General features: G+C 37.1%; 1 protein-coding gene across 9 annotated transcripts in view; it reads right to left on the bottom strand.

Annotated features, from left to right (window-relative positions):
• NEO1 (neogenin 1) overlaps nucleotides 1-27,457 on the bottom strand; it is a 240,219-nt gene that overhangs the window by 159,282 nt on the left and 53,480 nt on the right. For 6 of the 9 annotated variants that reach the window (XM_061180086.1, XM_061180090.1, XM_061180089.1 and 3 more), the window contains exons 2-5: nucleotides 12,258-12,575; nucleotides 6,525-6,800; nucleotides 4,477-4,539; nucleotides 3,450-3,603 (exon numbers count right to left, since the gene is read on the bottom strand). In XM_061180086.1, the coding sequence (XP_061036069.1) occupies nucleotides 3,450-3,603; nucleotides 4,477-4,539; nucleotides 6,525-6,800; nucleotides 12,258-12,575 (811 nt within the window). The remainder of the gene's footprint in view (nucleotides 1-3,449; nucleotides 3,604-4,476; nucleotides 4,540-6,524; nucleotides 6,801-12,257; nucleotides 12,576-27,457) is intronic. The other 3 variants (XM_061180093.1, XM_061180091.1, XM_061180088.1) reach the window with 1 other exon arrangement.

A 27,457-nucleotide genomic window follows, 5' to 3' on the forward strand; every position in this document is an offset into this window, starting at 1 on the left:
GATGCTACATGGTGCTGAAAGTCCTGACTCTCCACAGGCCTCCTCTGATACCACTCCAGTGGAAAAGGGAAGTTGGGAAGAAGTGTCTCTTATTGCCAGGTGGGATAAAAGTCCAGGCTCCCCGTGTGTCTCCACTGATACAGCAGGGGTGGGGGCCTCAATACTTCCCAGTTGGGATGAAAATCTTGGCTCTCTACTTAGCCTCTGACACCATATAGCAGGGAGGATGGGAGACCTCATTACAACCTGGTGAGGGTGGAAGTCTAGGCCTCCCACTTGGCCTTTGCTGGCATGGGAGAGGATGGGGCCACAGTTTCTTATGTGGTGTTTGGCTGGAGTAGGAGTGATTATAGTCTAACAGTTTTTATCTTGCCAGGCTGCCTCTTTCCTGGTCTTTTGGCTAGAGAGAGCACACTTTTGGTAGAGCTTTTCTGTTTATGCCTAGTGGTGTTTCCAAGTTATCAGCTTCTTCAGCTCAAGCTGGGACATACGAGGCAAAAACAAAAACCAGGGAATACACCATCATGGTGTTCCTTAGGTCTAAAGGCCCCTAGCCAGTCAATCTTCCTCTCTCTACCTTTCAGAGTCTTCTTATGTTTGTTTTACATATAATGGCCAGAGTTTTTAGTTGTATTTAGCAGGAAGAATACAGAAAAATACTACTCAATCTTCCCAGAAATGGAAGTCCTCTACTTGTTTTTTAAATACTCTAATTTTTCTACTATTGTCAATTGTAATAACATTAAGCATCTTTATAACTCTAACCTGTTCTTTTGCAGCTGGGTTCTAATCTATCATTCCACTAAAACATAACATTATTTAATTACTAAATTACATTTTGCTGTCAGTCACCTTGCACTTTGGCATCTGTGTTTTCTAAATTCTCCCCCTTTCAAATAAAACTACTCAATGAATGGGATACATTTCCACCACCACCCCCACTTCAATACCTATGTTTGGTTTGGATCTGAACAAATCTGACCAAAAGATTAAGTAAATATATCAATTCTTAAGACATTTATAAAAGCCATGGAAATGTTTTAAAATATTCATTTTCAAAGAGGTCTTAAAATTAACGATAGAGAAGTATGTCTAATAATTTAAGATTTTTTTTTACTAGAGCCAGCCCAGTTACTACCTGGATTTCTAGCCACGTTTTTCTTTCAATTTCTAAATTTCTTTCTAATTTGAGGTCTAAATAATTTATTAACTAAGGTCCATCTACATATCTCATAAGGCTCTGGGAGAAACAGAGATATTTTGAGTAATTACCTGCATCTAACCTGAAGCACTCTTGTGTTCCATTCACCTACTTACATTTTCCTATACTACATTCAGATATTCAACCAAAATATATTGGTCACCACTATCCCTACCCAATTATATGCCAAGCACTGTGCCAGGGTCTGGAAACATCAATGTGAACAACACCAACACTGTCCTGCTCTTATATTCTTCTGAAGCTTCCTGAGACAGTGATATATCAAAGCAATGCTTCTCAGACTTTTACCATATAACCCAAGTATCCAGAAGCCTACAGAACTCAAGGTTGGAAACAGTCTACTCAATCTTATGTCTCCTATTTATCCTTAAAATTCAGAGTAGTATTACTAGGAAATTACTAAATTTGTCTTAATTTTCTTCATAGTACTTATCATAAACTAAAATTTCATATGTTCATATGATTATTGCCTGACTCTTCAGCACTGGAATATGAGCTCCGTGAGAGCAAAAACCTCTATTTGGTTCACTACTCTATTCCCTGCTAGAATAGGGCCTAACATAATCAGCATTCAATAAATATTTGTTGAATAATTACTGAATAAACAAATGAGAATCAGAGAAATTCTCACTTTTATTTCTTACCTAAGAAATCAAACTCTTATATCATTATTTATCTTCAGAGTGTACTTCTATGATTATAAAATATAAAAGTTTTAAAAATAACCTATCTCAGCTTTCCCATTCCTGATACTTTGTTCTAACATGCAGCCAATTAAAATTTCTACTCTAAGAGCTTGAAATTTGTATCCCCTATTTTAAGGTTCCTTATGTTTCAGGTAGCGTAAGTTTAAAATAATTCCCTTGAAGTCTTAGAAATTCTTTGCATAATATTTAGCTGGGAAAAAGAGTGGGGAAAAAAGGAAGTAAAATACAGGCAGAAGTTGGTGACTGCATAGGTGTTCAGCAAGAAATCAGATGATACTGAAGATGATACTATCAGTTTTGCTAATGGAACATGTGAGGAATAATCTGATTGTATTCTAGCATCCCCACTGATCAGTAAACGTTGATCACCAAGCTGACTAGTCAGATATCCCTTCCCATGTCTTGTTTACTGAACGACACAAATTAAGATTATCTGCTTACTTTGAATTACTCAACTGGAAAGCTCTATACTTGCTCTGTCCAAATCAATAGCCACTAGCCACATGTGGCTACTGACACTTGAAATGTGGCCAGACTGACTCAGGAACAGAATTTTAATTTTATTTAATTTTTATTTAAATGTAAAAGTTGAAGCAGCATTAAACACAAACTTCACTGTTTTGGTAGAACTAAATTTTCCTTTCACCTGTACACTGTATAAATTAGTATATTTAGTAGTGCGTGTATACTAGAAATTTTAAAATTATATATGTGGCTTACATCACATTTCTATTGGAAAGCACTGCTCTAGGACAATGGTTCTCAACTGGGGACAATTTTGTTCCCCAAGAGACATCTGGCAATATCTAGAAACATTTTTGGTTGTCACAGCTTGGGAGTGCTATTGCATCTCATGGGCAAAGGCCAGGGATGTTACTAAACATCCTACAATGCACAAAATGACTTTGTTTTGTAAACAAAACATACCTAACTACCACCACCACCACCACCTCAGTTCTCCTACCAGAATACAACTGAGAAAAGTATCCATTACCTAAGGAAGTAATGAGGGGGGTTGGGAGAGATGACAGGTGGTCGATGTCAACAGAAAAGGCTGGTGTGTAAGATGAAAAATTTGTGATCATAGAAGGAGGCTGGTATGATTTTAAAAGGCAAAAACAAAAGAATGAGGAATACATTTTCTTCTACTGTTTAAGTAAAGGAAAAAACTACTATCGACAAAATGCATATGAGAGTAAGTGAGACGTCTCAGGTAGTCAGGATCAGAAACTCTTGCAACAATTTAGGGAAGGAGGTCCTAAGGCCTGAATTTAAGTGTACTGCAGCTCAGAAAAAACCAGTGGAATAATTATCCCTTAATATCTTAAAAGCATTTTTTCTTTAAACATCCTAATCATATACAGCAATATAAACATATTTCAAGAATGATAAATGAGCATCATGATATAGTTAAATAAAAATGAAAGATATAATCATTTTAAAATTAATCAATAGTCCCAAATAAGATCAGACCAAGTCTCACACTAAGGCTGAAAAGGCTTTTAGGCAGACATTTTTACCTTTCTGTGTCAAGTGCTTCCTCATTTTTCATCCATCTAATGGTTGGAGTAGGAAGTCCCGAAGCAACACATGGTAACACTGCACTCTGACCAATGACTCTGACTAAGGAAGAAGGTTGTTTCAAAAATACCAAGTTTGATGTAACCTCAGGATCTAAAAAAAAAAAAAAAATTAAACAGAAGACAATAATTAAGAAAGCACTTTACCACTTTAATGATAAAGAATGGCAAATTCCTATTCAGTCTGTGTGGCTTTATACAACAAAATAGTTTAAGCAAAAATGACAAGAAAATTCCATTTAAATTAGCAAACATTTCTTAATAATTTCCATGTGCAAAACTTTGTGCTAGGCCCTCTGGGGGCCTTAAAGATGTATAAGTTATAGCTCCTGCTTTCAATGTGCTTACTGGTCACCTGAGTGAGATCTGACATGAATCCCCTTCATTTTAAAAGATACCATAAAGTAAATGCTTCATGAGTGGTACAAATAGAAAAAAGACTGAGCAAGTTCAGGACCCATAGCAGTATCCTCCCTACTCACAGGGATACCATAAGTGGTTTCTTTTCCTTCCCTACACCTGTGTGTTACTTCTGAAACTCTTTGATCTTCATCGCTTTGACTTTCTCACTTAGACTGTCAAACCTTTGATTTTATAATGGTGCGACTAACAGGTTACCACTATACATGTATTCACTTCATACAGCTGCCCTCTTATGAGCATATGAAAAGGCCATACGCGTAGGGTAGAAGATAGGGTTCTCTACTAGATGGGGGTGATATTTCTAATGTTAAGTTTTGAGAAAAAAGACTGTTCTCAGGCAAAGAGATGTGACTCTTATCCCCATACTCTTAGAAAAAGATGTTCTATAGCCATGGTAACAACCACCAGAGCTGGCTTTAAACTTGTGTAACCAATAGATGACAGTTCTGTAGCTATGGTAACAAGTAAACACCGTCTAATAGTTCAGTACAACTCGCTTCAGTGAACATGCCTTTGAAAGCCAACCAATGAGTTTAACCAATACCTTTAAAAGTCAGCCATTCAGTGGTGGAATCCCTTGCTTCTAAGGCTGACACTGCTCTCATCTCTGTAACCAACCATAAAACATGGTTCTATTACTGACATCAACCCATCCCAGCCTCCTAACCAACACACCAAGAACAATGTCTTCCCAAAAATTTTATAGGAGATTAGCAGTTTGCATTATTCAAGACGACTATGCTTCACAAGCATAGCTCTCCCTTAAGTAAACAAAACATTCTGTACTTTTTGTGTCAGATATTTCATGGTGGCTCATCTTTTTGACACCAAGAATCTTATTTACTTGAATCTGGTTTTAGGATTTGCTTGACTGCTACCACAGATTTAGAGAAAAAAATATGACCTCTGTCTGCTATCAAATATGCCCTCTGTCACATAAAAGCAAGTCAGGAAGTAGGCAGGAAGACATCGCTATATAGCAATAGTTCTTTTTCACCTTGAACTGTTTACCTGGAATTAATCAAATTTTGATCAAAACAAACAAATCTGTACAAATATTTATTGGCTTCTATGTGCCAGTTACCATTCTCGGCAGCCGACAAAATTCCCTGCCCTAGTTGAGCTTACATACTAATAAGGGGAGAGAGACAACAAATAAAAGATATAGTATGTCAGATGGTGATGTGTTCTCAAGTAAAATGAAGGGGGAAGGAGAAAGCGCTGGGGCACAAATGGAAGACTGTTGTTTTAAACAGTGGTCAAAGAAAGCTTCACTGATAAAGTGATATTTGAGCAGAGAGGTAAGACAGTGAGTCAGGCAGAGATATCTGAGGGAAGAGGATTCCAGGCAGAGAAAATGGCAAGTAGAAGGACCCTAAAGCAAGAGCATGTTTGGAGTGTTCTAAAAACATAAGGTGGCAACAATCACAGAGTGAGGGAGAGAAGGGTATGAGATGTAAGAAGAGAGATGGGGGAGGGAGGTGGCATTAAGGTTATACAAAACCTTACAGGCCAAGGACTTTTAGCATTTGCTCTGAGATGGGAAACCATTAGGAGGTCTTGCGCAAAGATGTGACATGATCTAATAAACATCTTAAAAGATAACTGTGGCTGCTGAGCTGAGAATACACTGGGATAGGAATGATAAGGGCAAGAACAATGATGACAAAGAAAGAAACTGCATTTAAAAAAATCAGTTCAAGACCCATTAGGAATACTCTCAAGAGTGGCTGCTCATAACATTAGATAACATTGGCCTCCCTTTGCAAGCCAATCCACAGGCTAAAAACATGCCTACAAAATGGTTATATATAAAAACTGTCCAAACAATGTAGGGATGGTCCAACTCAGATTTGAAATGAGAAATATGGAAAGAATCAGGCATGTAGCAGTGGGAACAGAAGCTGAAAGGTCATGAAACACCAAGAGGGTAGAGGGACTATGATGAGCCACAAGTGAGAGGACGTCATGAGAAAGCAGAAGTTACAGAGCTGAGAAAAGATGCACAAAACAGATTATGAGGAAAGCCAGTAAGGGCAGAAAGAATGAGAACCCACAAAGAGAAGGAAAGACAGAAAGAGGAGCGTTCATTAAAATGGGGGAGCATCACAAAGATCCAAGAACTCTTGCTCAGCAGTGTCTCTAGAGATGCTGTACTAACAGTTACTACTCTGCCCATCCCTTATATGAACCCGCTTGAGTGAGTCTCTGATTGTTATAAGTAAAAAGACTTAACTATAAAAACAACCCTATTACAGGGAGGTAAGAGAACTATAAAAAATATGCTATTGGGGGAGAGAGCAGAAGATAGAGGTTTGACAAAAGACACAGAGCTAATGTTTCTTTGGCCACGAAGAACGCCACAGATACTGAACATTACTGCTTGGTAAATTTTTACTGACCAACACATTTGCTAAAAATCTGTCTGGTATGTTTTCTTCTTTTCTCTCCCTGTAAGAAACTGAAACTCTTTATGCTGACATTAATATCTCACCCCACACCTGTAACAGTGTTTATTAAAAAAAATTCTAACAGAACAATTTTTATCCATTAATAAACATAAAACCATCAGTGCTGATAATAAACTAATACCTGGAAGAACTTTTAATTCAACTTCATCAGTATACTTTGGTGGCCCACCACTTTCAACTATGCAGCGATAGAGTCCCCCATCTCCTTCAGTTGCGTTGCTGATAACTAGTGTTCCACTTGGAAGTTTGGTAAGTCTATCATCCAGAAGAAGAGGCTGTCTGTTCTGTTCCCACCTCACAAATGGGACCAAATCTGCATTAACTTCACAATTCAGAATTGCACTGTTCCCAACATAAACCGAAGAAGGTTCTGGTTGGCTGGAAAATCTTGGAAGACCTAGACAATAAAGAAAATGAGAAAATAAAAAGTAGTTAAATATTACTTTAAAAGGTAGTCATAGGAACCAGGAGCAAGTCAGCCTGTGTGGCCACATGTGTAGTGGAACCAGGGTCAAGAGGGTCCATGGGTCAGGAAATTGGCTACATACAGGGATACAGATCAAGTAAATAAATGTACTAGGAATAACTGGAGTCAGATTCCTCACAGTTGAAGAAACAAGGTACAAATATTAAAAGCAGAAGGGTAGAATAAATCTCATGGTATTGGACTAGAACAGAGGTATCAGTGTAAACTTAACAGTTTTATAAAACTATAGATGTATACAGATAGATGTACATCTGGATATAAATGTATATGCGTAAAATATATATACATTTCATATACAGTTATTACATATACACACACACACATACTAACTCTGTCCAGAGAGCCCAGAATCAATGTCACTTCAGTAGCAATGTGTACATATGGTGACCTAATCATGATTTCTAAATATTATTCTCCACTAATGCAGCTTGGAGAAATGGCTGATTCTAGGACTGGAGTAGGGAAAGAACAATATGAGTCTGGAAAATCTTGTGACAGAAAGTAAGGAAGTATCTAAAGAATAACAGGGACATATCAAAAGGACACAGAAGTCAGATCAAAAGGAGTTTCCTCTGGCTAAATCTGGGATAATGATCATTAATGCAAGAAGAATCAAGAATGGATGCTAAAACTAGTAAGCGAAAGTTGGATGAAGAATAGGATATTTACAGAGTATCAAATTACTTCTTCCCAAAATACTTATTACTAATTAATAAAAGTACAAAATATTTATTAACTTTAGAGTAGAGAAACACAGTACAATCTTAACCAAGTAAAAAGCGTTAACATCACCAGTAATGGAACAAAACACCACATGCTTCCTGATATGATGCACTAATAATACAGCATCACTTCTGTGATATTTCTCCCCAAAATGCAAAATCTGAATCTATTCATGGAGGAAAATTAGAAAATCCGAAATGAGACAAGGATAAACTGAAGAATGGTTTGAGATCGTAAGAATCTAAGGAGAGAACTACTAAGTAAAACTTGTAACCCTGGACCAGAAAGGAAGGGGGATGATGCGGCAAAGTTTCTGCTTTTGTTTTTTCTGCTACTAAGAACATTATTGAGACAACCAGTGAAATATGAATTGTATCTATGGATTAAATGATAGTATTCTATTAAGGTTAATTTCCTAATATTGATGGATGTTTACTTAGGAAGAGGTCCTTGTTTTTAGGAAATACACACAGAAGTATTTAGGTTGGGGTAACATCTGCAACTTACTCTTAATGGTTAAGAAAAAATTTTATGTGGGTACGTGCATATTAGATGATAAGCAGATGTGGTAAAATGTTAACAATTGGGTAATCTGATTGAAGAATATATGAGATTTCTTGGTTTCATTCTTATGACAATTCCACAAATTTATAATTATTTCAAAATAGAATATTAACCAAAAAAATGTAGTCATAAATACTTTGTAGATGCCACAGAAGGTAATGGTTAAGAGCAGATAAACAAGGATCAACTGCTCCACATCCTCATTTGGTACTGGCATACTTTTTGCCTTTTAGCCACTCTAACCGGTGTGAAATGGTACCCCACTGTGGTTTTAATTTGCATTTTCCTAATGATTAATGATTTTGAGCATCTTTACATGTGATATCAGCTATACCTACATTTTCTCTTATTAAATGTCTGGTCAAGTCTTTTGCCCATTTAAAAAATAGGGTTGTTTTTCTTTTTATTGTTGGTTTGTAGTAGTTATTAAAAATATATTGCAGCCATGAGTTCTTTTTCAAGCATATACTGTGAATATTTTCCCCAATCTGTGGGCTGACTATTCATTTCTAAAGGTGCCTTTGATGAGCAGAACTTCTTCTTATAATAAAATCTAAATTATCTTTTTTTCTTAAAAAAAAAAAAAAAAGAGCAGATATACAGAAAAAACTAGTGGTTACGGGGGGGGGGGAGTGGGGTGGGGACACAGGGGAGGGGGAGTGGAAGGTACAAACTACTGGGTATAAGATAGGCTCAATGATGTATTGCACAACATGAAGAATATAGCCAATAATTTTATAGTAACTGTAAATGGCAAGTAACCTTTAAAAATTGTATAAAAATTTTTAAAAAATTTTAAGTGACTCTGATATGCTCAGAGCACAACAAAATGTTTCTTCAAAGACTAGCAAACATTAAATAATGAGAAACATAATTCCAGGTTTTCTAGTTCTATGTTAGTCAATTAGTCTATATGGAAATGACACACAGGTTGTCTAGCTCTGCTACAAATTTTTTCTTATTTTTTATTTCAAGGGGATTTTTGAAGGAAAGAAATAAAGATAAAATTAACCAAATATCTACTTTTCAGAAATCGGAAAATTAGAAGCAAGAATTAACAAAGATAAACAGAAACTAATAAAGTAGAGGAAAAAAGGAATCAAATAAAACCAAGAACTAGTTCTATTTTTAAAAAGTCAAAATATTCTCCCTCCTGTGCGCTCATGAAAATGAGTAATTTTTTAAAATATAAACCCACAACAACATATGGGAAGTTGGCAGACAGGAGATTTCAAAAAGTTTCTGGATAGGGAAAGCAGATGGAGGAACTAGTAACTGACATATCAAGGCAGAAAATGCTGCAGCTTCTTTTGCTCACAAGTAGGAGGCCAGTTTGTCCTGCTGTCTTTGGAGAATTGCAGGAGAAAAAAGAGAGAGTGGGAGTGAGGCATGGGATTGACAAGAAGGGATTAACAGTGTTTGTATTCAGACTACCCAGTTACCCCACCTTTGGGCACAAAACACCCACAGCCTGGGGACTGTCCAGGCAGTAAAAGAAAAATTTCTGCTGTGGAGATATGAGACAGCCCAGAGAAAAAGACCTCTCATATTTAATTCTATGAGCTATCTACTTAGTGTGCTTTCAAAAATTCCCCTTCTTGTTTGACTTAGCCGGAGTCAGTTTCTATTGCTTGCAAACAAAGAACTCTAACCAATAGTTTTTCAGAGTGGCAATTTAGCAGGAGCATATTTTTTTTTGGCAGCACTTTTTTAAAAAATAGTTTTACTGAGGTACAATTTATATATGATAAAGGCTACCACTTAAAGTGCACAATTCAATGGTCTTTAGTATATGCAGAGTTGTGCAACCATCACTATCATCTAATTTTAGAACATTTTCACCATCCCCCAAAGAAACTTTGTATTCACTTGCAGTCATTCCCGTTCCTTGTACCCACCCCTTTCCCACCCCCTTCATGCCCTCATTCCCCCCATCTCCAGTCCTATTCTATCCTATAGAAATAAAGATTTGCAGAAGTTTGTTCACTATACTACTGTCTATAACATCAAACAATTTTTATCCATTCATCAAAAGGGGAATTTTTAGATAAATCACAATATATACAAATACAATGGATACTGTGCAACTATTAAAAAGAACTTCTATTCATGTCTTAGCTTAGATATTATTTCCTCCTGATACCCAGGCCAAGAGCAGGTTAAACAAATCTCCTACAGAATGTTGTTTGCAGCAAAAGAACTTGGGTTTTGTATTAAAATTGCCTATTAACTTAGATATTAGGTCAAAAATGTTTCCTAAAGGATATGAAAGCTAAAAGGAATGATGAACAAACCTAGCAGAGGAGAAGAAAGAGAAGAAAAGGTGGAGGACAGGATTAACAGGCAGTGAGGAAGCCGTGAACAAAGGCCAGAGGCAGAGGATGAAAGGGAAGTGAAAACATTCAGTACTGCCAGAGCCTAAAATGAGGTGAGCGTGGTGATGGTGGTAGGGGGGCAGGGACAGAAGCAGAACGGAGTGTTAGGAATGAAGTTGGAGAAGTGGAGGTCAGCTCACGAAAGGACTCAACAGGCCTGTTAAAGAGTTTAGACGTTAACTTGATGTTGTTTACTGGAGAGCCACTGAAGGGTGAGAAAGAGTGCTCTGACTACAGAGTGGAGACTGGGTTGGAGGAGGGAAAAAATGAGGTGGCAGACTGTTACAAGGTTGTGATGAGGGATGACCAGGAGTAGCCTCAGGAAGGAGCATGTGGATCAAGTACAGAGGAATTAGGAAGCAGAATTCACTGGATTTGGTGATTGGACGTGGGGGACAGCTGAGAGGAAGGAGTCAAGAATAAAAGCCCAGCTTAAGAACGTGAATGATAAACAAAAGCTGACCTAAGAGACATTATAGGGGCAGTCAGTCATAATGCTAACTTACTTATCAACACGTTGGAGCAAGTATGGCAAAAAGATTTTTGAAAGAAAGAGAAGAAAGAAAAAAGAGAAAAGGCAAACTGTCAAAAGGCCTGATTCTTTTCTCCTTTTATTTTTCCATCCTCAATCTGTGATTATGAAATAATTACAGTGGCTGTACATCACGCTCAAATTCAACTTTGAGTATTTGGCTGCAAAGAGAAAAAGAGCCATCACACTCTAAGTGAACAAGCAAATACAACCTGTAGTGAGCAGGAGGTGGGGAGCCATGATCCTAGAGTGGGAACAAGATGGGAAACTACTGTCTCAGTCATATTCTTTGTTCACATGTTAGCATTTCACTGAGAATAAATATAAGACTTAAAGATAAAACAATTTTTGTACAATTTGACCCTTAACAGAAACTTACTTCATCTGGTTCTCAAGTGTAGAAACACTGATCTGAGGACTATAATATCTACTACAAACAGTATGACCTCTTTAGGAACCACAGCTTATCTTTCTAGATCTTTAATTGTTCTTACACTTTCCAACATTTTTCAAACAGGAATGCTCTAAAAGAGAGTGAATTTTTCTCTTTACAACTTTCTGCTCTTTATATATATACATATATATCCTACAGTTTTTTGTTTGTTTTTTTTAATTTTTAATTTTTGGTGGGCCTTCTCTAGTTGCGGTGAGTGTGGGCCACTCTTCATTGCGGTGAGCGGGCTCCCCACTACAGTGGCCTCTCCCGTTTCAGAGCACAGTATCCTACAGATTTTTAAATAATCCAATTAAATGTCATTTCCTTGGTTAAGGCATAAAGAACCAAGACTGACTATACTACAAGTTTTACAAAATCATGCTAAATGGTTATGCAGGTAGGATAAAAGTTCACAATCAAAGTGACAATTTTCCTGCACAACTTCTTTTGCCATTTCCAAGCTAAAAAGATAAAAAGACCTGGCTCAGTACTTATGATAGCAACTTTAAGCCATCTAAACCATTAGAAAGTGGAAAAGTGCTGTAGTTTACTCCCTACAGCACTGATCAACTCCTAGCATAATCCTATACACCTGCTATATGCTCAATAGATACTTGTTAAATGAGTATATTTGCTGTAACCAGTTTAATGAAAACTCTAAGATAATACTGCTTTTATCAAGATTTACCCTTTATAAAACATTTGAAAATACAAATAAATTACTCAACAAAACTTACCTGCTACTGTGAGCTTGGCTGTTCTGCTGACAATAGTTCCAAGACTCTCAACAGTGGCCACACACTGATAATAACCTTCATCAGGTTTATTGTGTTTGGAATGCACCACATTGCTGATAAATAAAGACCCATCTGGGAGAAGCTGGCGTCGATCGTCTGACACTAAGTTTAAAAAAGTTCCATCTTTTTTCCATTCAATTTTTGGAGAAGGCTCAGAATATGCTGAACAGTTTAGTATAACAGAAGAGCCTCTAATTGAGAGGGTATCCACTGGTTCCACCAAAAAATAAAATGGAGTGAATGTCCGAATGCTGAATCCTGAAAAAATAATAAAGAAAAAGAACAAAGTTAAGCAAAACTTTCCTCTACTACTGCTGTAAGAAAATAAAACATGTCCAAAAATTATTCTTAAGTGGTTTCCCCCTTAGGTATGATACACAAATACAGTCATTTCACTATGAATATCTAATAAATAAAATCTACTTTTTATTAGGAAATCAAAATTTGACCCATTTAGAGGAACATTAGGAAAAAAGACCCTGCTAGCGGAGATAATCCAACCTTGTTAGATGATATGAGTATCTAGTAAAAGTTTTATTTCAAACCCTACAATGGGATTTAGAAATATTTAAAATTACGGTATTCAAAGTGAAATTTTCTACAGAATGTAAAGGAGGTAGAATATTGAAATGATTCTTTGTTAAGACAGTATCTCTTCTATGTTTACCAGCTGTATTTCTTTCATAAATTCACTATACACACCCTTTGTCCATTTGTCTAGTGGATTATTCATCCTATTGACTAAAAGCAATTTTTGGACATAGCTATCAAGTTTTGTTAATGTTCTTTTTTCTACTTTGATATTATGATTTTCTGTTATAAGAAAATACATTTTAACTACATAAAAGTAAATCTGTTACATTTAAAAAGGTTTTCTTTATCGCAAGAATATTTTTTAAAATTCAGCTTTGTTTTGTGCTAGTACTTTTGTGGTTTCATGTTCTATATTTAATCTTCATCTAGAATTCATTTTGATGTAAGACCACTGGAGGGATCAGGTTAATTTTTCTAAGTCTTCAGCCAGTTCTTTGAATGTGGAAAAAACATAATTTAAAGAAAACATTTGTAAACCCTATATTCTCAGCCAGAGAAAGCTTTCCAACTTAGTTTTACCTCTTTTTTTCACGAGAACTACTGATCAACTCCTTTGTGAACAACTCGAGTTGGAATCAGATTTCTTCATATGAACAAATGAAACCAAGACTTTTTCAAATATATCTACACAGCCCTTTATTTATAGGTTACTTACATTATGAATTTAAGTATGACACTAATTCTTTATTACATAATAAAAGAATAGTTATAAATAAATATGAAACACACTGGCAGAGGAAAGGAAATAATATTCACTTGGTTTAACATTTTCCAACACTTACAATGATAAACAAATTCCAAATAGACTAAGCACCCTTTCCCAAACACCACGAGGGGTTTCAATCCCCATTTGATGAATATGAAACTGATTCTTCAAGTCCTAAAACTCTTGAAACTGAGCTTTAGGAATTTTTCAGAAGTAACCTACAGTAATTTGCTTCTTATTACTATAAAAATTCTTATATTGCATTAATTTACTGGAACTATAGTAAAATAAATCAAAATATAAACTTCAGGGCAGTAAAAAATGGTTAAATAAGAAAAATTACCTTTATACCTTTTCTGTATAACTATTAAGTCTTCATTACACCACCCAAATTTAAACAACTCAGAGATGTATTAGATTGGCAGTTGAATTATGCAAATTAACAATTTAAAATAGTCATTACCTATATTAATAAATAAAATTAATTTAAAAATTTGGACAAAGTCTTTGCCATTTGACAAAAAAATACAAAAAACTTACACCAATGTAAGTATTTTACAGTTTAATGTTCTATCTTGATTTTAATTTTATTTCATTTAAAAAGCCTATGCCATATCAACCAAGTTGAACAAAAGAGTACATGTGTTCAAAAAATTAAGAAAAAATTATACTCATGAAAGTTTACAAATGCCTTTGAAAAATCAAGGCACTTCAAAATTTTACCAAAAATATCCATCTATTCAGTATACTTAGAATATAGCATTGCTTAAATATTTAAATTTATCATCTTTTATTTTATTGCCTCAGCAGGGGGTGACCTAAGATAGTCTTCCTTCACTTAAAATCTCTCAAAGGCTTGCCACTACTTTTTATTAAAAAAAAATCTAAATAAACTCCTTAACTGGCTTGCCGCATCACTCTGTGATTGGCCTCTGCCTACTCTCCAGGCCCCTCCCCTTGAATCACTCTTCCTTCATCCGGTAAAGCATGCTGCACTCCTGTCAGTCTCATACAACATCTGCCCTCTTCACACAAACTATTCCCACCAGCACCCCTCTCCAATTAACTAGTCTTCCCTCAAGCTCAGCTTAAATATCACTTTCTCAGAAAAGCTATCTGTCCCTAAAGCCCAGGCAAGATTAGTTTGCCCTGTTACAAGCAGGCATGGCATACAGTAATCTACCCACATAGCACTTCAAATGTATTAATCTTTAAATGTTTGTAATAACTTGTTAAGGCAGAGAGAGTCGCAAATTTTCTTGGTTCCTGGTACCCTTATTTGTTCAGTAATTTTTTTCATGAATTGCTTAGGCTAAAAGAAATACCTAAGAGTTCTGGTTGTTAGGTTCAAATGAATGAATAAATACTTGTGTCTTAACAAGTTAGTATACCCTTTTGAAAAAATAATACACATAAATTGAAAAATATTTTAATTTCATCTTTCAGTAATCACAATTACTTATTATGGGATGTGTCCACCTACTGGGCTTTGCACAACTTCTCAAACCTTGAAATCCCATTGGATATTGCCATCCTCATTTCCTGTTCCACACATTTCTGCATGATACTTGCTTTTTATCACAGTGACCACCAAAAACCCAACTTCACGAAGATATCGCAGCATCAAGATGAAAGCAGCACAATCAAATGTTGAACTGTGAACTACCTTGACCTAGAAGTTTACATGGTGTCTAACAGGTATGTTTCCCTAAAAAGTCTGAAATATTCCTGTAAGTTCACTGAGGTGCTGTGGGGTATCTCAGGGTACAGTTTGGGAACTGCAGGCTTACAATCTATCTTTCTCCAGTGTTTTTATTCACCATATTCCCAGTGCCCACCTAGCACAGTGGATGGTATCAATCTTTAGATTATACAACCAGATAACTTCTAAAAACTTCCACTGCTTAAAGTATTAATGAGACCACAGGTTCCATTCCAATACTAGGCAATTAGTATCACTCTCTTGCATAATAAAACTTACTAACAGGCAGGGTTTTCGTTAATTTTGATGAGTTTTTTAAAAAAATTATATAGAAGAGCAAAGAAAACCAAGAAGAGCCAAAATAATTTAGAAGAACAAAGTAAAGTAACCGCACTCATCAGTTTCCAGTATTTATAAAGCTGCAGTAATTAAGCCACTATGTTCTGAAACAGGGAAAAACAGAGCCACATAACAAGCTACAGAGCCCCAAAACAAAGCTATATATATTTGGAAACTTAATATGCAGTAGAGATGGCATTTTGGGAAAAGGATGAATTACTCAACAACTGTTACTAGGGCAACTAGTTATCCACAGAGGAGAAAACTGGGACATCTACTCACAACATATAATAATAGACACGTGTTTCTGTGTATCAGGCACTGTTCTAAACATTATTTACATACTAACCACACAATCTTCACTACTACCTTATGAGATAGGTACTATTATTATTCCCATTTTAAAGGAGGAAATTGAAGCACAGAAATGTTAATTAACTTGTCCAAGGTCACACAGGTATAGTAAATGACAGAACCAGAGTCTGTGGTCTTAACCACACTACACCACCACTCATATACATATAGAAAAATACATTCCAGACTTATGAAAAAATTAAGTCATAAAAATTTTAGGAAAATACAGGGAGAGAGTACCCTGGAGTTAGGCAACCTTTTAAATCAAAATAGGAAACCTCAAAGCTAGAAAAGATAGATTTGCTTTACTTCACTGTGTTTAAATTAAAAAGCAAAAACAAAGCAAAAAAACTCTTGTATGGCAAAATATCATAACAAAGCAAAAGAGACCAGACTGGAGGAAAATATATCACATATAACAGATAAAAAATTTAAAAGGTCACACCACTCAAGAGAAAAATGGGTGAAACTGTGTTCCAATAAAACTTTATTTACAAAAACAGTCAGCAGGATGGATTTGATCCATTGGCTCTAGTTTACTGATTCCTGCCTTAGAATATTTAGCAAGCAAAAAACGAGTAAGCTATGTTTCAGTTGATCTGAAATGAGTTCTGTGAAAAATGAACAATGCAGACATATGCATATGATTGTAGGAGCACTGAGAAACATAGGAAAGTATACACCAGGTTGTTATGACCTGTTACTGGGAGGGGAAAGATGGGAGGGGACTGGTGGGGGATGGGGGGACAGGGAGGGAGGATAAAAATCCCCAAGCACAAGTAAAACAATTTTCTGATAAAAATCAGCTTGTATGCAATCCACTGATAAATATTATAAACATGTATGTGGTAAATATGGGTGTGTGTTTACACTTGTGTGAATACCTAAAGGGATAGACTTAACTAGTCACCAAAATGGGGATCATCTCAGTGTGGTGAGATTTCAGTTGCTTTTTAACTATTTCTTTCATCTTTGGTATTGTCTGAATATTTTACATTAAAAATAGTACTGTTTCTTTAAGCAGAAATAAAGCTATTTTCATCTTTATATTTAGTGTACATAGGAGGGGACAATATGAAAAGTCTGGGGTATATTCATATACTTAGATTGAATGATTGTCAAAATACATATATTTGTTAAATAAAAAACATTCAAGTTTTAAAATGTGTATAAGATGACCCCACTTACATTAAAATATATGTACACAGGTATATATATATATATATGTGTGTGTGTGTGTATGCATATAATTAAATGTAAATATAGAGGGAAAAGTCTGGAAGAAAAGTCAACAGAGTTTTCTCCTGGGGAGAGTAGCAGGATTGAGCTGCTGATGGAGAGCGTATAGGGAGAAGGCTTTTTACTCCATGGATTTGTGTATTATTCACTTTTAAAAATATGAACAATTGCTTATGCATTCTTCTTGTCATCTTTTTATTTTATGATAAAAAATTTTTTGTTGTTGGTGGTGATTAATCCTTTGTTGAGGACAGAGGTTTATTTTTCAAAAGATCCATCACCATTGTCTTTAACCACTTTTCCTTTGTCACAGTAGAAGAGTTATCAGACACTCACTCCCTGGCTGACTTTGTATACAAACTGTCCTGTACTTCTTACCAGGGTCCTGATTCCCCATCCACTTAAGTTTGCTTAATTTTAGTTTACTACATCCAGAGTCACTGTACAAATTATTCTGAAATAGGCTTAATGATTCTATCTGATCTCTTCTACGTTCCCAGGTCTCTGCAAATTTCTCACTTCTTAATGGAATAGCTCTCACTTCTTGATAGACTATTCCTCACTTTTTGATAGAATATTTCACACTTCTTGACAGAATTCCATCTTATGAAAGGAAAATATCCACAGGGAACTCATTTCAGTTGGAATCCCCCCACCCCCAAATATCAACAAATCATAACACTCACTGCACACTTTAATTATGTGGCCAATAATTATTCTAAATTTTACTGTACCCAGAGTAAAGAAAAAAACAACAAAACACCACATAGTATATAAATACTAGCAGAAATAAAATGATATCTAGCTGTCTTATTGCCCAAAGAGGTTCAAAGTTATTGACAGTAGCAGAAATACAGAACAGAAGGGTAAGCAAACATTTTTATACACCTACAAATATAAGCATTCTGTAGAATGTTATTCATCCTAGGAAAATTATCTGTTCACTATAAGCTAAGAGACTAATGTTGAAGGACTTCATATTTATTTTACTCCTTAACATTACTTTTGATCATCCCAACCCATCCAGTCAGTCTCTAAATCCTATATTTCATCCTTCCTGAGCTCTTGGTGTCCACTATCTCCATATACCTCAGGCTCTCTTGCTTCTAGTTCTCAATTTATAATTAAAACATTTAAAAATTAGAAAGTTCAAATAATTCAACATTCTAAGGGCTCAACCAAATACATTCATGTTACCTATTAAGAAGAACAAACAACACTTAAGAGTTAAATGTTTTCTACCCCGTTTTGCTATACAGCAATCAGTGCTCCCCTCTCTGCCTCACACAGCTAATTCCTCCTTACACAGCTAATTCCGCTAAACTGAATCTACTGAGCATGCAAAACTCCTTTCCTGGGGATTTCAAGTAAGATAAGTGGTTAGTAGTTAATATTATATGGATGATTTTAACTGTGTGACAAACACATATGTTTTGAAAAACTTTTATGGTACAGATATACCATAAAAACAGCAAATGTGAACTTCTAATCAAAGCAGGATCAGAAATTCTTTTTCAAGATCATAATATCCTAATAGGTAACATCTGATTGTTCTAATTTACAGCATCTACCTTCCCAACCACTCCTCAAAATGAAATACATGTGAATTTATTCAATAAACATTTATTATAGTAAGAGTGCTTTCCTTTTCTTCAATTTTCAGCCTTCCTCCTCTTGCCCTCCCCCCGCAAAAACAGCCATAGTGGAAAAAAACTTTGGTAAAATGCAGTCAGGCAGACATGGTTTCGAATCCTAGCTCTGCTATGCTAGTTAATTTCTCTCTGTATCCAAAATTTTCTCCCCTATAAAATAGGAAAAATAATGGCTTCCTTTTAAGGAAATTTCTGTGAAGACATGTGTAAAAGCAGCCACCTCATTACTTGGCCCTCAATAAATAGTAACTATTCATAGTTCAAAAGCTTACAATATTTCCCCCCAAATTGCTAAGATCTAGGACCTCGGTGTTCACCAGTCACATTTTAGAAATTGTTATGCATAAAATATGGACCTTATTTTTCTACTTTTAGTCACATTTTGACAATTATGTATAAAATAATGTGAAGTGATCTTAAAACTCAAGTTTGGTCATGTTTCTTCTCTGCCTAATCTTTCAACAGCTCCCTATTACAGCTAATATAAAATCCAAATTCATTACCATGGCATTCAGAAGGGCTACAGGATCTGGTTCCTGCCTCTCTACAGCCTAATCTTACATCACACTCCTTCTAACTCAATAAACTCTGGCCACATAATTCAATTTCTTGAACAAGCAGTTTTCCTTCCCGTGCTGAAGTCTTTGCATTTGCTCTCCCTCTGCCTGAACACTAGCTTCACACCACTCTACTGTCACAGGGCTAGCTTTTTCTCATCCTTCATGTTTCAACCCAACTGTCACTTCTACAGAGGCCTTCCCTGACAACTCTCTCTGAAATAGTCTTTTATCCTGCCCTACATGTGCTCTTCTCAGCAATTAACTTTGTTTTTAAGGCCTATCTTCCCAACTAGAAGGCAAGACTACAAGAGAGTATTAAAGTGACCCCTGGTTTGTCACTGCTACTTTCTATTTGTACCTTGGTTTGTTTTTGTGTTTTGTTTGTTTGTATCCTTTTCAGAATCCTACAGGTTTGAAGGGTGGGTGGGCCAAGATGGAATTCAGTATTAGTGATTCTGAGTGACTCTGCATAACATCAAATCTCCACTGTTTTTTAAGATCAGCCTCATTCTCAAAAATTTTATATTTAGATGATTTCAAATTGTCCTTTGTAAAAATGTTTTAGTATCACTTTTTAAAGTGTCATAAATAAATAATATTAATACCTTATAACTTCCATGTGATCAGCAAGAAGACTAGGTACAATCTGATAACCTACAAACAATACCACTAATGTTATGAACAGTTACCTGAAAATTCTCTAATTCTTAGAGAAAGTATGTTAATAATAGTTAACATGCCAACAATATTAGCAATACTTATATTACACATCAAAATAGAGGGAAAAATCTGAATTGGTCAGTTTTCATTCTGCTAGATGAGAAAAATATAATAATTTTTATATTAACTATATAGAACTTCTATTAACTATATAAACCTTCATGTTTAGATAGTTATCTAAACATTTTATAAGCAATTTTTTGTTATTTGTGGCCAAAAGACTGTCCTAAGAGTAATACATCTCACCCAGTACTTGATGGGTCTTCTGAATTTCTCAAACAAGAGTTTTTTTCAGTTCCATTTTTGCATATTATACTGAAAAAAATGTAAGCTCAATAATATAATGCGAGGGGGGCAAGATGGCGGAAGAGTAAGACGCGGAGATCACCTTCCTCCCCACAGATACATGAGAAATACATCTACACGTGGAACTGCTCCTACAGAACACCCACTGAACGCTGGCAGAAGACGTCAGACCTCCCAAAACGCAAGAAAATCCCCACGTACTTGGGTAGGGCAAAAGAAAAAAGAAATAACAGAGACAAAAGAATAGGGACGGGACCTGCACCAGTGGGAGAGAGCTGTGAAGGAGGAAAGGTTTCCACACACTAGGAAGCCCCTTCGTGGGCAGAGACTGCGGGTAGCAGAGGGGGGAAGCTTCGGAGCCACGGAGGAGAGCGCAGCCACAGTGGTGCGGAGGGCAAAGCGGAGATTCCCGCACAGAGGAGCGGTGCCGACCAGCACTCACCAGCCCGAGAGGCTTGTCTGCTCAGCCGCCGGGGCGGGCGGGGCCTGGGAGCTGGGGCTCGGGCTTCGGTGCTAGCCGGGAGGGAGTCCGGGAAAAAGACTGCAGCTGCCAAAGAGGCAAGAGAATTTTTCTTGCCTCTTTGTTTCGCGGCGCGCAAGGAGAGGGGATTCAGAGCGCCGCCTAAACGAGCTCCAGAGACGGGCGCGAGCCGCGGCTATCAGCGCGGATCCCACAGCAACAGGGACGCAGAGGGAAAAACGGAGAGATTCCCGCACAGAGGCTCGGCGCCGAGCAGCACTCACCAGCCCGAGAGGCTTGTCTGCTCACCCGCCGGGGCGGGCGGGGGCTGGGAGCTGAGGCGCGGGCTTCGGTTGGATCCCAGGGAGAGGACTGGGGTTGGCTGCGTGAACACAGCCTGAAGGGTCTAGCACACCACAACTAGCCAGGAGGGTGCACGAGAAAAAGTCTGCAGCTGCCGAAGAGGCAGGAGACTTTTTCTTGCCTCTTTGTTTCACAGCGTGCAAGGAGAGGGGATTCAGAGCGCCACTTGAGCGAACTCCAGGGACGGGCGCGAGCCGCGGCTATCAGCGCGGACCCCAGAGACGGGCATGAGACGCTAAGGCTGCTGCTGCCGCCACCAAACAGCCTGTGGGCGAGCACAGGTCATTCTCCACACCGCCCCTCCCGGGAGCCTGTGCAGCCCGCCACGGCCAGGCTGCCGTAATCCGGGGACAACTTCCCCGGGAGAGCGCACGGCGCGCCTCAGGCTGCTGCAACGTCACGCCGGCTTCTGCCGCCGCAGGCTCGCCCCGCCTCCTCCGTACCGCTCCCTCCCCCCGGCCTGACTGAGCCAGAGCCCCCGAATCAGCTGCTCCTTTAACCCCGTTCTGTCTGGGCGGGGAACAGACGCCCTCAGGGGACCTACATGCAGAGGCGGGTCCAAATCCAAAGCTGAACCCCAGGAGCTGTACGAACAAAGAAGAGAAAGGGAAATCTCTCCCAGCAGCCTCAGAAGCGGCGGATTAAAGCTCCACAAACAACTTGATGTGCCTGCATCTGTTGAATACCTGAATAGACAACGAATCATCCCAAATTTAGGAGATGGACTTTGGGAGCAGGATATATTAACTTTTCCCCTTTTCCTTTTTTTTGTGAGTGTAGATGTGTATGCCTCTGGGTGAGATTTTGTCTGTATAGCTTTGCTCTCACCCTTAGTCCTAGGGTTAGGTCTGTCCGTTTTTTTTTTTTTTTTTTTTGGCTTAAAAATTTTTTTTTCCCTAATAAATGTTTTCTTAATAATTTTTTCCTTATTTTCTATTTTTAAAAAAAATTTTTAATAAGTTTTTTCATATTTTTTATTTTAAAAAATTAAAAAAATTTTTTTCTTAATAAATTTTTTCTAAATAATTTTTTTCTTATTTTTAGTATAAAAAATTAATAAATCTATTTTTAAAAATTAAAAAAATTTTTTTTTCTTAATAAATTTACTCTTAATAATTTTTTTCTTATTTTTTATTATAATTGCTTTATTTTATTTTATTTTATCCTCTTTTTTTCTTTCTTTCCATTTTTTCTCCCTTTTATTCTGAGCCGTGTGGATGAAAGGCTCTTGGTGCTCCAGCCAGGCATCAGGGCTGTGCCTTTGAGGTGGGAGAGCCAACTTCAGGACACTGGTCCACAAGAGACCTCCCAGCTCCACGTAATACCAAACGGCGAAAATCTCTCACAGATCTCCATCTCAACATCAAGACCCAGCTTCACTCAACGACCAGCAAGCTACAGTGCTGGACACCCTATGCCAAACAACTAGCAAGAGAGGAACACAGCCCCATCCATTAACAGAGAGGCTGCCTAAAATCATAATAAGGCCACAGACACCCCAAAACACACCACCAGACGTGGACGAACCCACCAGAAAGACAACATCCAGCCTCATCCACCAGAACACAGGCACTAGTTCCCTCCACCAGGAAACCTACACAACCCACTGAACCAACCTTAGCCACTGGGGACAGATACCAAAAACAACGGGAACTACGAACCTGCAGCCTGTGAAAAGGAGACCCCAAACACAGTAAGATAAGCAAAATGAGAAGACAGAAAAACACACAGCAGATGAAGGAGCAGGGTCAAAACACACCAGACCTAACAAATGAAGAGGAAATAGGTAGTCTACCTGAAAAAGAATTCAGAATAATGATAGTAAGGATGATCCAAAGTCTTGGAAATAAAATAGACAAAATGCAAGAAACATTTAACAAGGACGTAGAAGAACTAAAGAGGAACCAAGAAACGATGACAAGCACAATAAATGAAATTAAAAATACTCTAGATGGGATCAATAGCAGAATAACTGAGGCAGAAGAACGGATAAGTGACCTGGAAGATAAAATGGTGGAAATAACTACTGCAGACCAGAATAAAGAAAAAAGAATGAAAAGAACTGAGGACAGTCTCAGAGACCTCTGGGAAAACATTAAACGCACCAACATTTGAATTATAGGGGTCCCAGAAGAAGAAGAGAAAAAGAAAGGGACTGAGAAAATATTTGAAGAGATTATAGTTGAAAACTTCCCTAATATGGGAAAGGAAATAGTTAATCAAGTCCTGGAAGCACAGAGAGTCCCATACAGGATAAATCCAAGGAGAAATACACCAAGACACATATTAATCAAACTATCAAAAATTAAATATAAAGAAAACATATTAAAAGCAGCAAGGGAAAAACAACAGATAACACACAAGGGCATCCCCATAAGGTTAACAGCTGATCTTTCAGCAGAAACGCTGCAAGCCAGAAGGGAGTGGCAGGATATACTTAAAGTGATGAAGGAGAAAAACCTACAACCAAGATTACTCTACCCAGCAAGGATCTCATTCAGATTTGATGGAGAAATTAAAACCTTTACAGACAAGCAAAAGCTGAGAGAGTTCAGCACCACCAAACCAGCTTTACAACAAATGCTAAAGGAACTTCTCTAGGCAAGAAACACAAGAGAAGGAAAACACCTACAATAACAAACCCAAAACATTTAAGAAAATGGGAATAGGAACATACATATCGATAATTACCTTAAATGTAAATGGATTAAATGCTCCCACCAAAAGACACAGACTGGCTGAATGGATACAAAAACAAGACCCATATATATGCTGTCTACAAGAGACCCACTTCAGACCTAGAGACACATACAGACTGAAAGTGAGGGGATGGAAAAAGATATTCCATGCAAATGGAAATCAAAAGAAAGCTGGAGTAGCAATTCTCATATCAGACAAAATAGACTTTAAAATAAAGACAATTACAAGAGACAAAGACGGACACTATATAATGATCAAGGGATCGATCCAAGAGGAAGGTATAACAATTGTAAATATTTATGCACCCAACATAGGAGCACCTCAATACATAAGGCAAATACTAACAGCCATAAAAGGGGAAATCGACAGTAACACAATCATAGTAGGGGACTTTAACACCCCACTTTCACCAATGGACAGATCATCCAAAATGAAAATAAATAAGGAAACACAAGCTTTAAATGATACATTAAACAAGATGGACTTAATTGATATTTATAGGACATTCCACCCAAAAACAACAGAATACACATTTTTCTCAAGTGCTCATGGAACATTCTCCAGGATAGATCATATCTTGGGTCACAAATCAAGCCTTGGTAAATTTAAAAAAATTGAAATCGTATCAAGTATCTTTTCCGACCACAACGCTATGAGACTAGATATCAATTACAGGAAAAGATCTGTAAAAAATACAAACACATGGAGGCTACACAATACACTACTTAATAACGAAGTGATCACTGAAGAAATCAAAGGGGAAATCAAAAAATACCTAGAAACAAATGACAATGGAGACACGACGATCCAAAACCTATGGGATGCAGCAAAAGCAGTTCTAAGAGGGATGTTTATAGCAATACAAGCCTACATCAAGAAACAGGAAACATCTCGAATAAACAACCTAACCTTGCACCTAAAGCAATTAGAGAAAGAAGAACAAAAAAACCCCAAAGCTAGCAGAAGGAAAGAAATCATAAAGATCAGATCAGAAATAAATGAAAAAGAAATGAAGGAAACAATAGCAAAAATCAATGAAACTAAAAGCTGGTTCTTTGAGAAGATAAACAAAATTGATAAACCATTAGCCAGACTCATCAAGAGAAAAAAGGAGAAGACTCAAATTAATAGAATTAGAAATGAAAAAGGAGAAGTAACCACTGACACTGCAGAAATACAAACGATCATAAGAGATTACTACAAGCAACTCTATGCCAATAAAATGGACAACCTGGAAGAAATGGACAGATTCTTAGAAATGCACAACCTGCCGAGACTGAACCAGGAAGAAATAGAAAATATGAACAGACCAATCACAAGCACTGAAATTGAAACTGTGATTAAAAATCTTCCAACACACAAAAGCCCAGGACCAGATGGCTTCACAGGCGAATTCTATCAAACATTTAGAGAAGAGCTAACACCTATCCTTCTCAAACTCTTCCAAAATATTGCAGAGGGAGGAACACTCCCCAACTCATTCTACGAGGCCACCATCACCCTGATACCAAAACCAGGCAAAGATGTCACAAAGAAAGAAAACTACAGGCCAATATCACTGATGAACATAGATGCAAAAATCCTCAACAAAATACTAGCAAACAGAATCCAACAGCACATTAAAAGGATCATACACCATGATCAAGTGGGGTTTATTCCAGGAATGCAAGGATTCTTCAATATACGCAAATCAATCAACGTGATACATCATATTAACAAATTGAAGGAGAAAAACCATATGATCATCTCAATAGATGCAGAGAAAGCTTTCGACAAAATTCAACACCCATTTATGATAAAAGTCCTGCAGAAAGTAGGCATAGAGGGAACTTTCCTCAACATAATAAAGGCCGTATATGACAAACCCACAGCCAACATTGTCCTCAATGGTGAAAAACTGAAACCATTTCCACTAAGATCAGGAACAAGACAAGGTTGCCCACTCTCACCACTATTATTCAACATAGTTTTGGAAGTGTTAGCCACAGCAATCAGAGACGAAAAAGAAATAAAAGGAATCCAAATCGGAAAAGAAGAAGTAAAGCTGTCACTGTTTGCAGATGACATGATACTATACATAGAGAATCCAAAAGATGCTACCAGAAAACTACTAGAGCTAATCAATGAATTTGGTAAAGTAGCAGGATACAAAATTAATGCACAGAAATCTCTTGCATTCCTGTATACTAATGATGAAAAATCTGAAAGTGAAATTAAGAAAACACTCCCGTTTACCATTGCAACAAAAAGAATAAAATACCTAGGAATAAACCTACCTAAGGAGACAAAAGACCTGTATGCAGAAAATTATAGGACACTGATGAAAGAAATTAAAGATGATACAAATAGATGGAGAGATATACCATGTTCTTGGATTGGAAGAATCAACATTGTGAAAATGACTCTGCTACCCAAAGCAATCTACAGATTCAATGCAATCCCTATCAAACTACCACTGGCATTTTTCACAGAACTAGAACAAAAAATTTCACAATTTGTATGGAAACACAAAAGACCCCGAATAGCCAAAGCAATCTTGAGAACGAAAAATGGAGCTGGAGGAATCAGGCTCCCTGACTTCAGACTATATTACAAAGCTACAGTAATCAAGACAGTTTGGTACTGGCACAAAAACAGAAATATAGATCAATGGAACAGGATAGAAAGCCCAGAGATAAGCCCACGCACATATGGTCACCTTATCTTTGATAAAGGAGGCAAGCATATACAGTGGAGAAAAGACAGCCTCTTCAATAAGTGGTGCTGGGAAAATTGGACAGGTACATGTAAAAGTATGAAATTAGAACACTCCCTAACACCATACACAAAAATAAACTCAAAATGGATTAAAGACCTAAGTGTAAGGCCAGACACTATCAAACTCTTAGAGGAAAACATAGGCAGAACACTGTATGACATAAGTCACAGCAAGATCCTTTTTGACCCAGGTCCTAGAGAAATGGAAATAAAAACACAAATAAACAAATGGGACCTAATGAAACTTAAAAGCTTTTGCACAGCAAAGGAAACCATAAACAAGACCAAAAGACAACCCTCAGAATGGGAGAAAATATTTGCAAATGAAGCAACGGACAAAGGATTAATCTCCAAGATTTACAAGCAGCTCATGCAGCTCAATAACAAAAAAACAAACAACCCAATCCAAAAATGGGCAGAAGACCTAAATAGACATTTCTCCAAAGAAGAGATACAGATTGCCAACAGACACATGAAAGAATGCTCAACATCATTAATCATTAGAGAAATGCAAATCAAAACTACAATGAGGTATCATCTCACACCGGTCAGAATGGCCATCATCAAAAAATCTAGAAACAATAAATGCTGGAGAGGGTGTGGAGAAAAGGGAACACTCTTGCACTGTTGGTGGGAATGTAAATTGATACAGCCACTATGGAGAACAGTATGGAGGTTCCTTAAAAAA

This window comes from Eubalaena glacialis, chromosome 2, assembly GCF_028564815.1.
Source record: "Eubalaena glacialis isolate mEubGla1 chromosome 2, mEubGla1.1.hap2.+ XY, whole genome shotgun sequence".
Lineage (NCBI taxonomy): Eukaryota > Metazoa > Chordata > Mammalia > Artiodactyla > Balaenidae > Eubalaena > Eubalaena glacialis.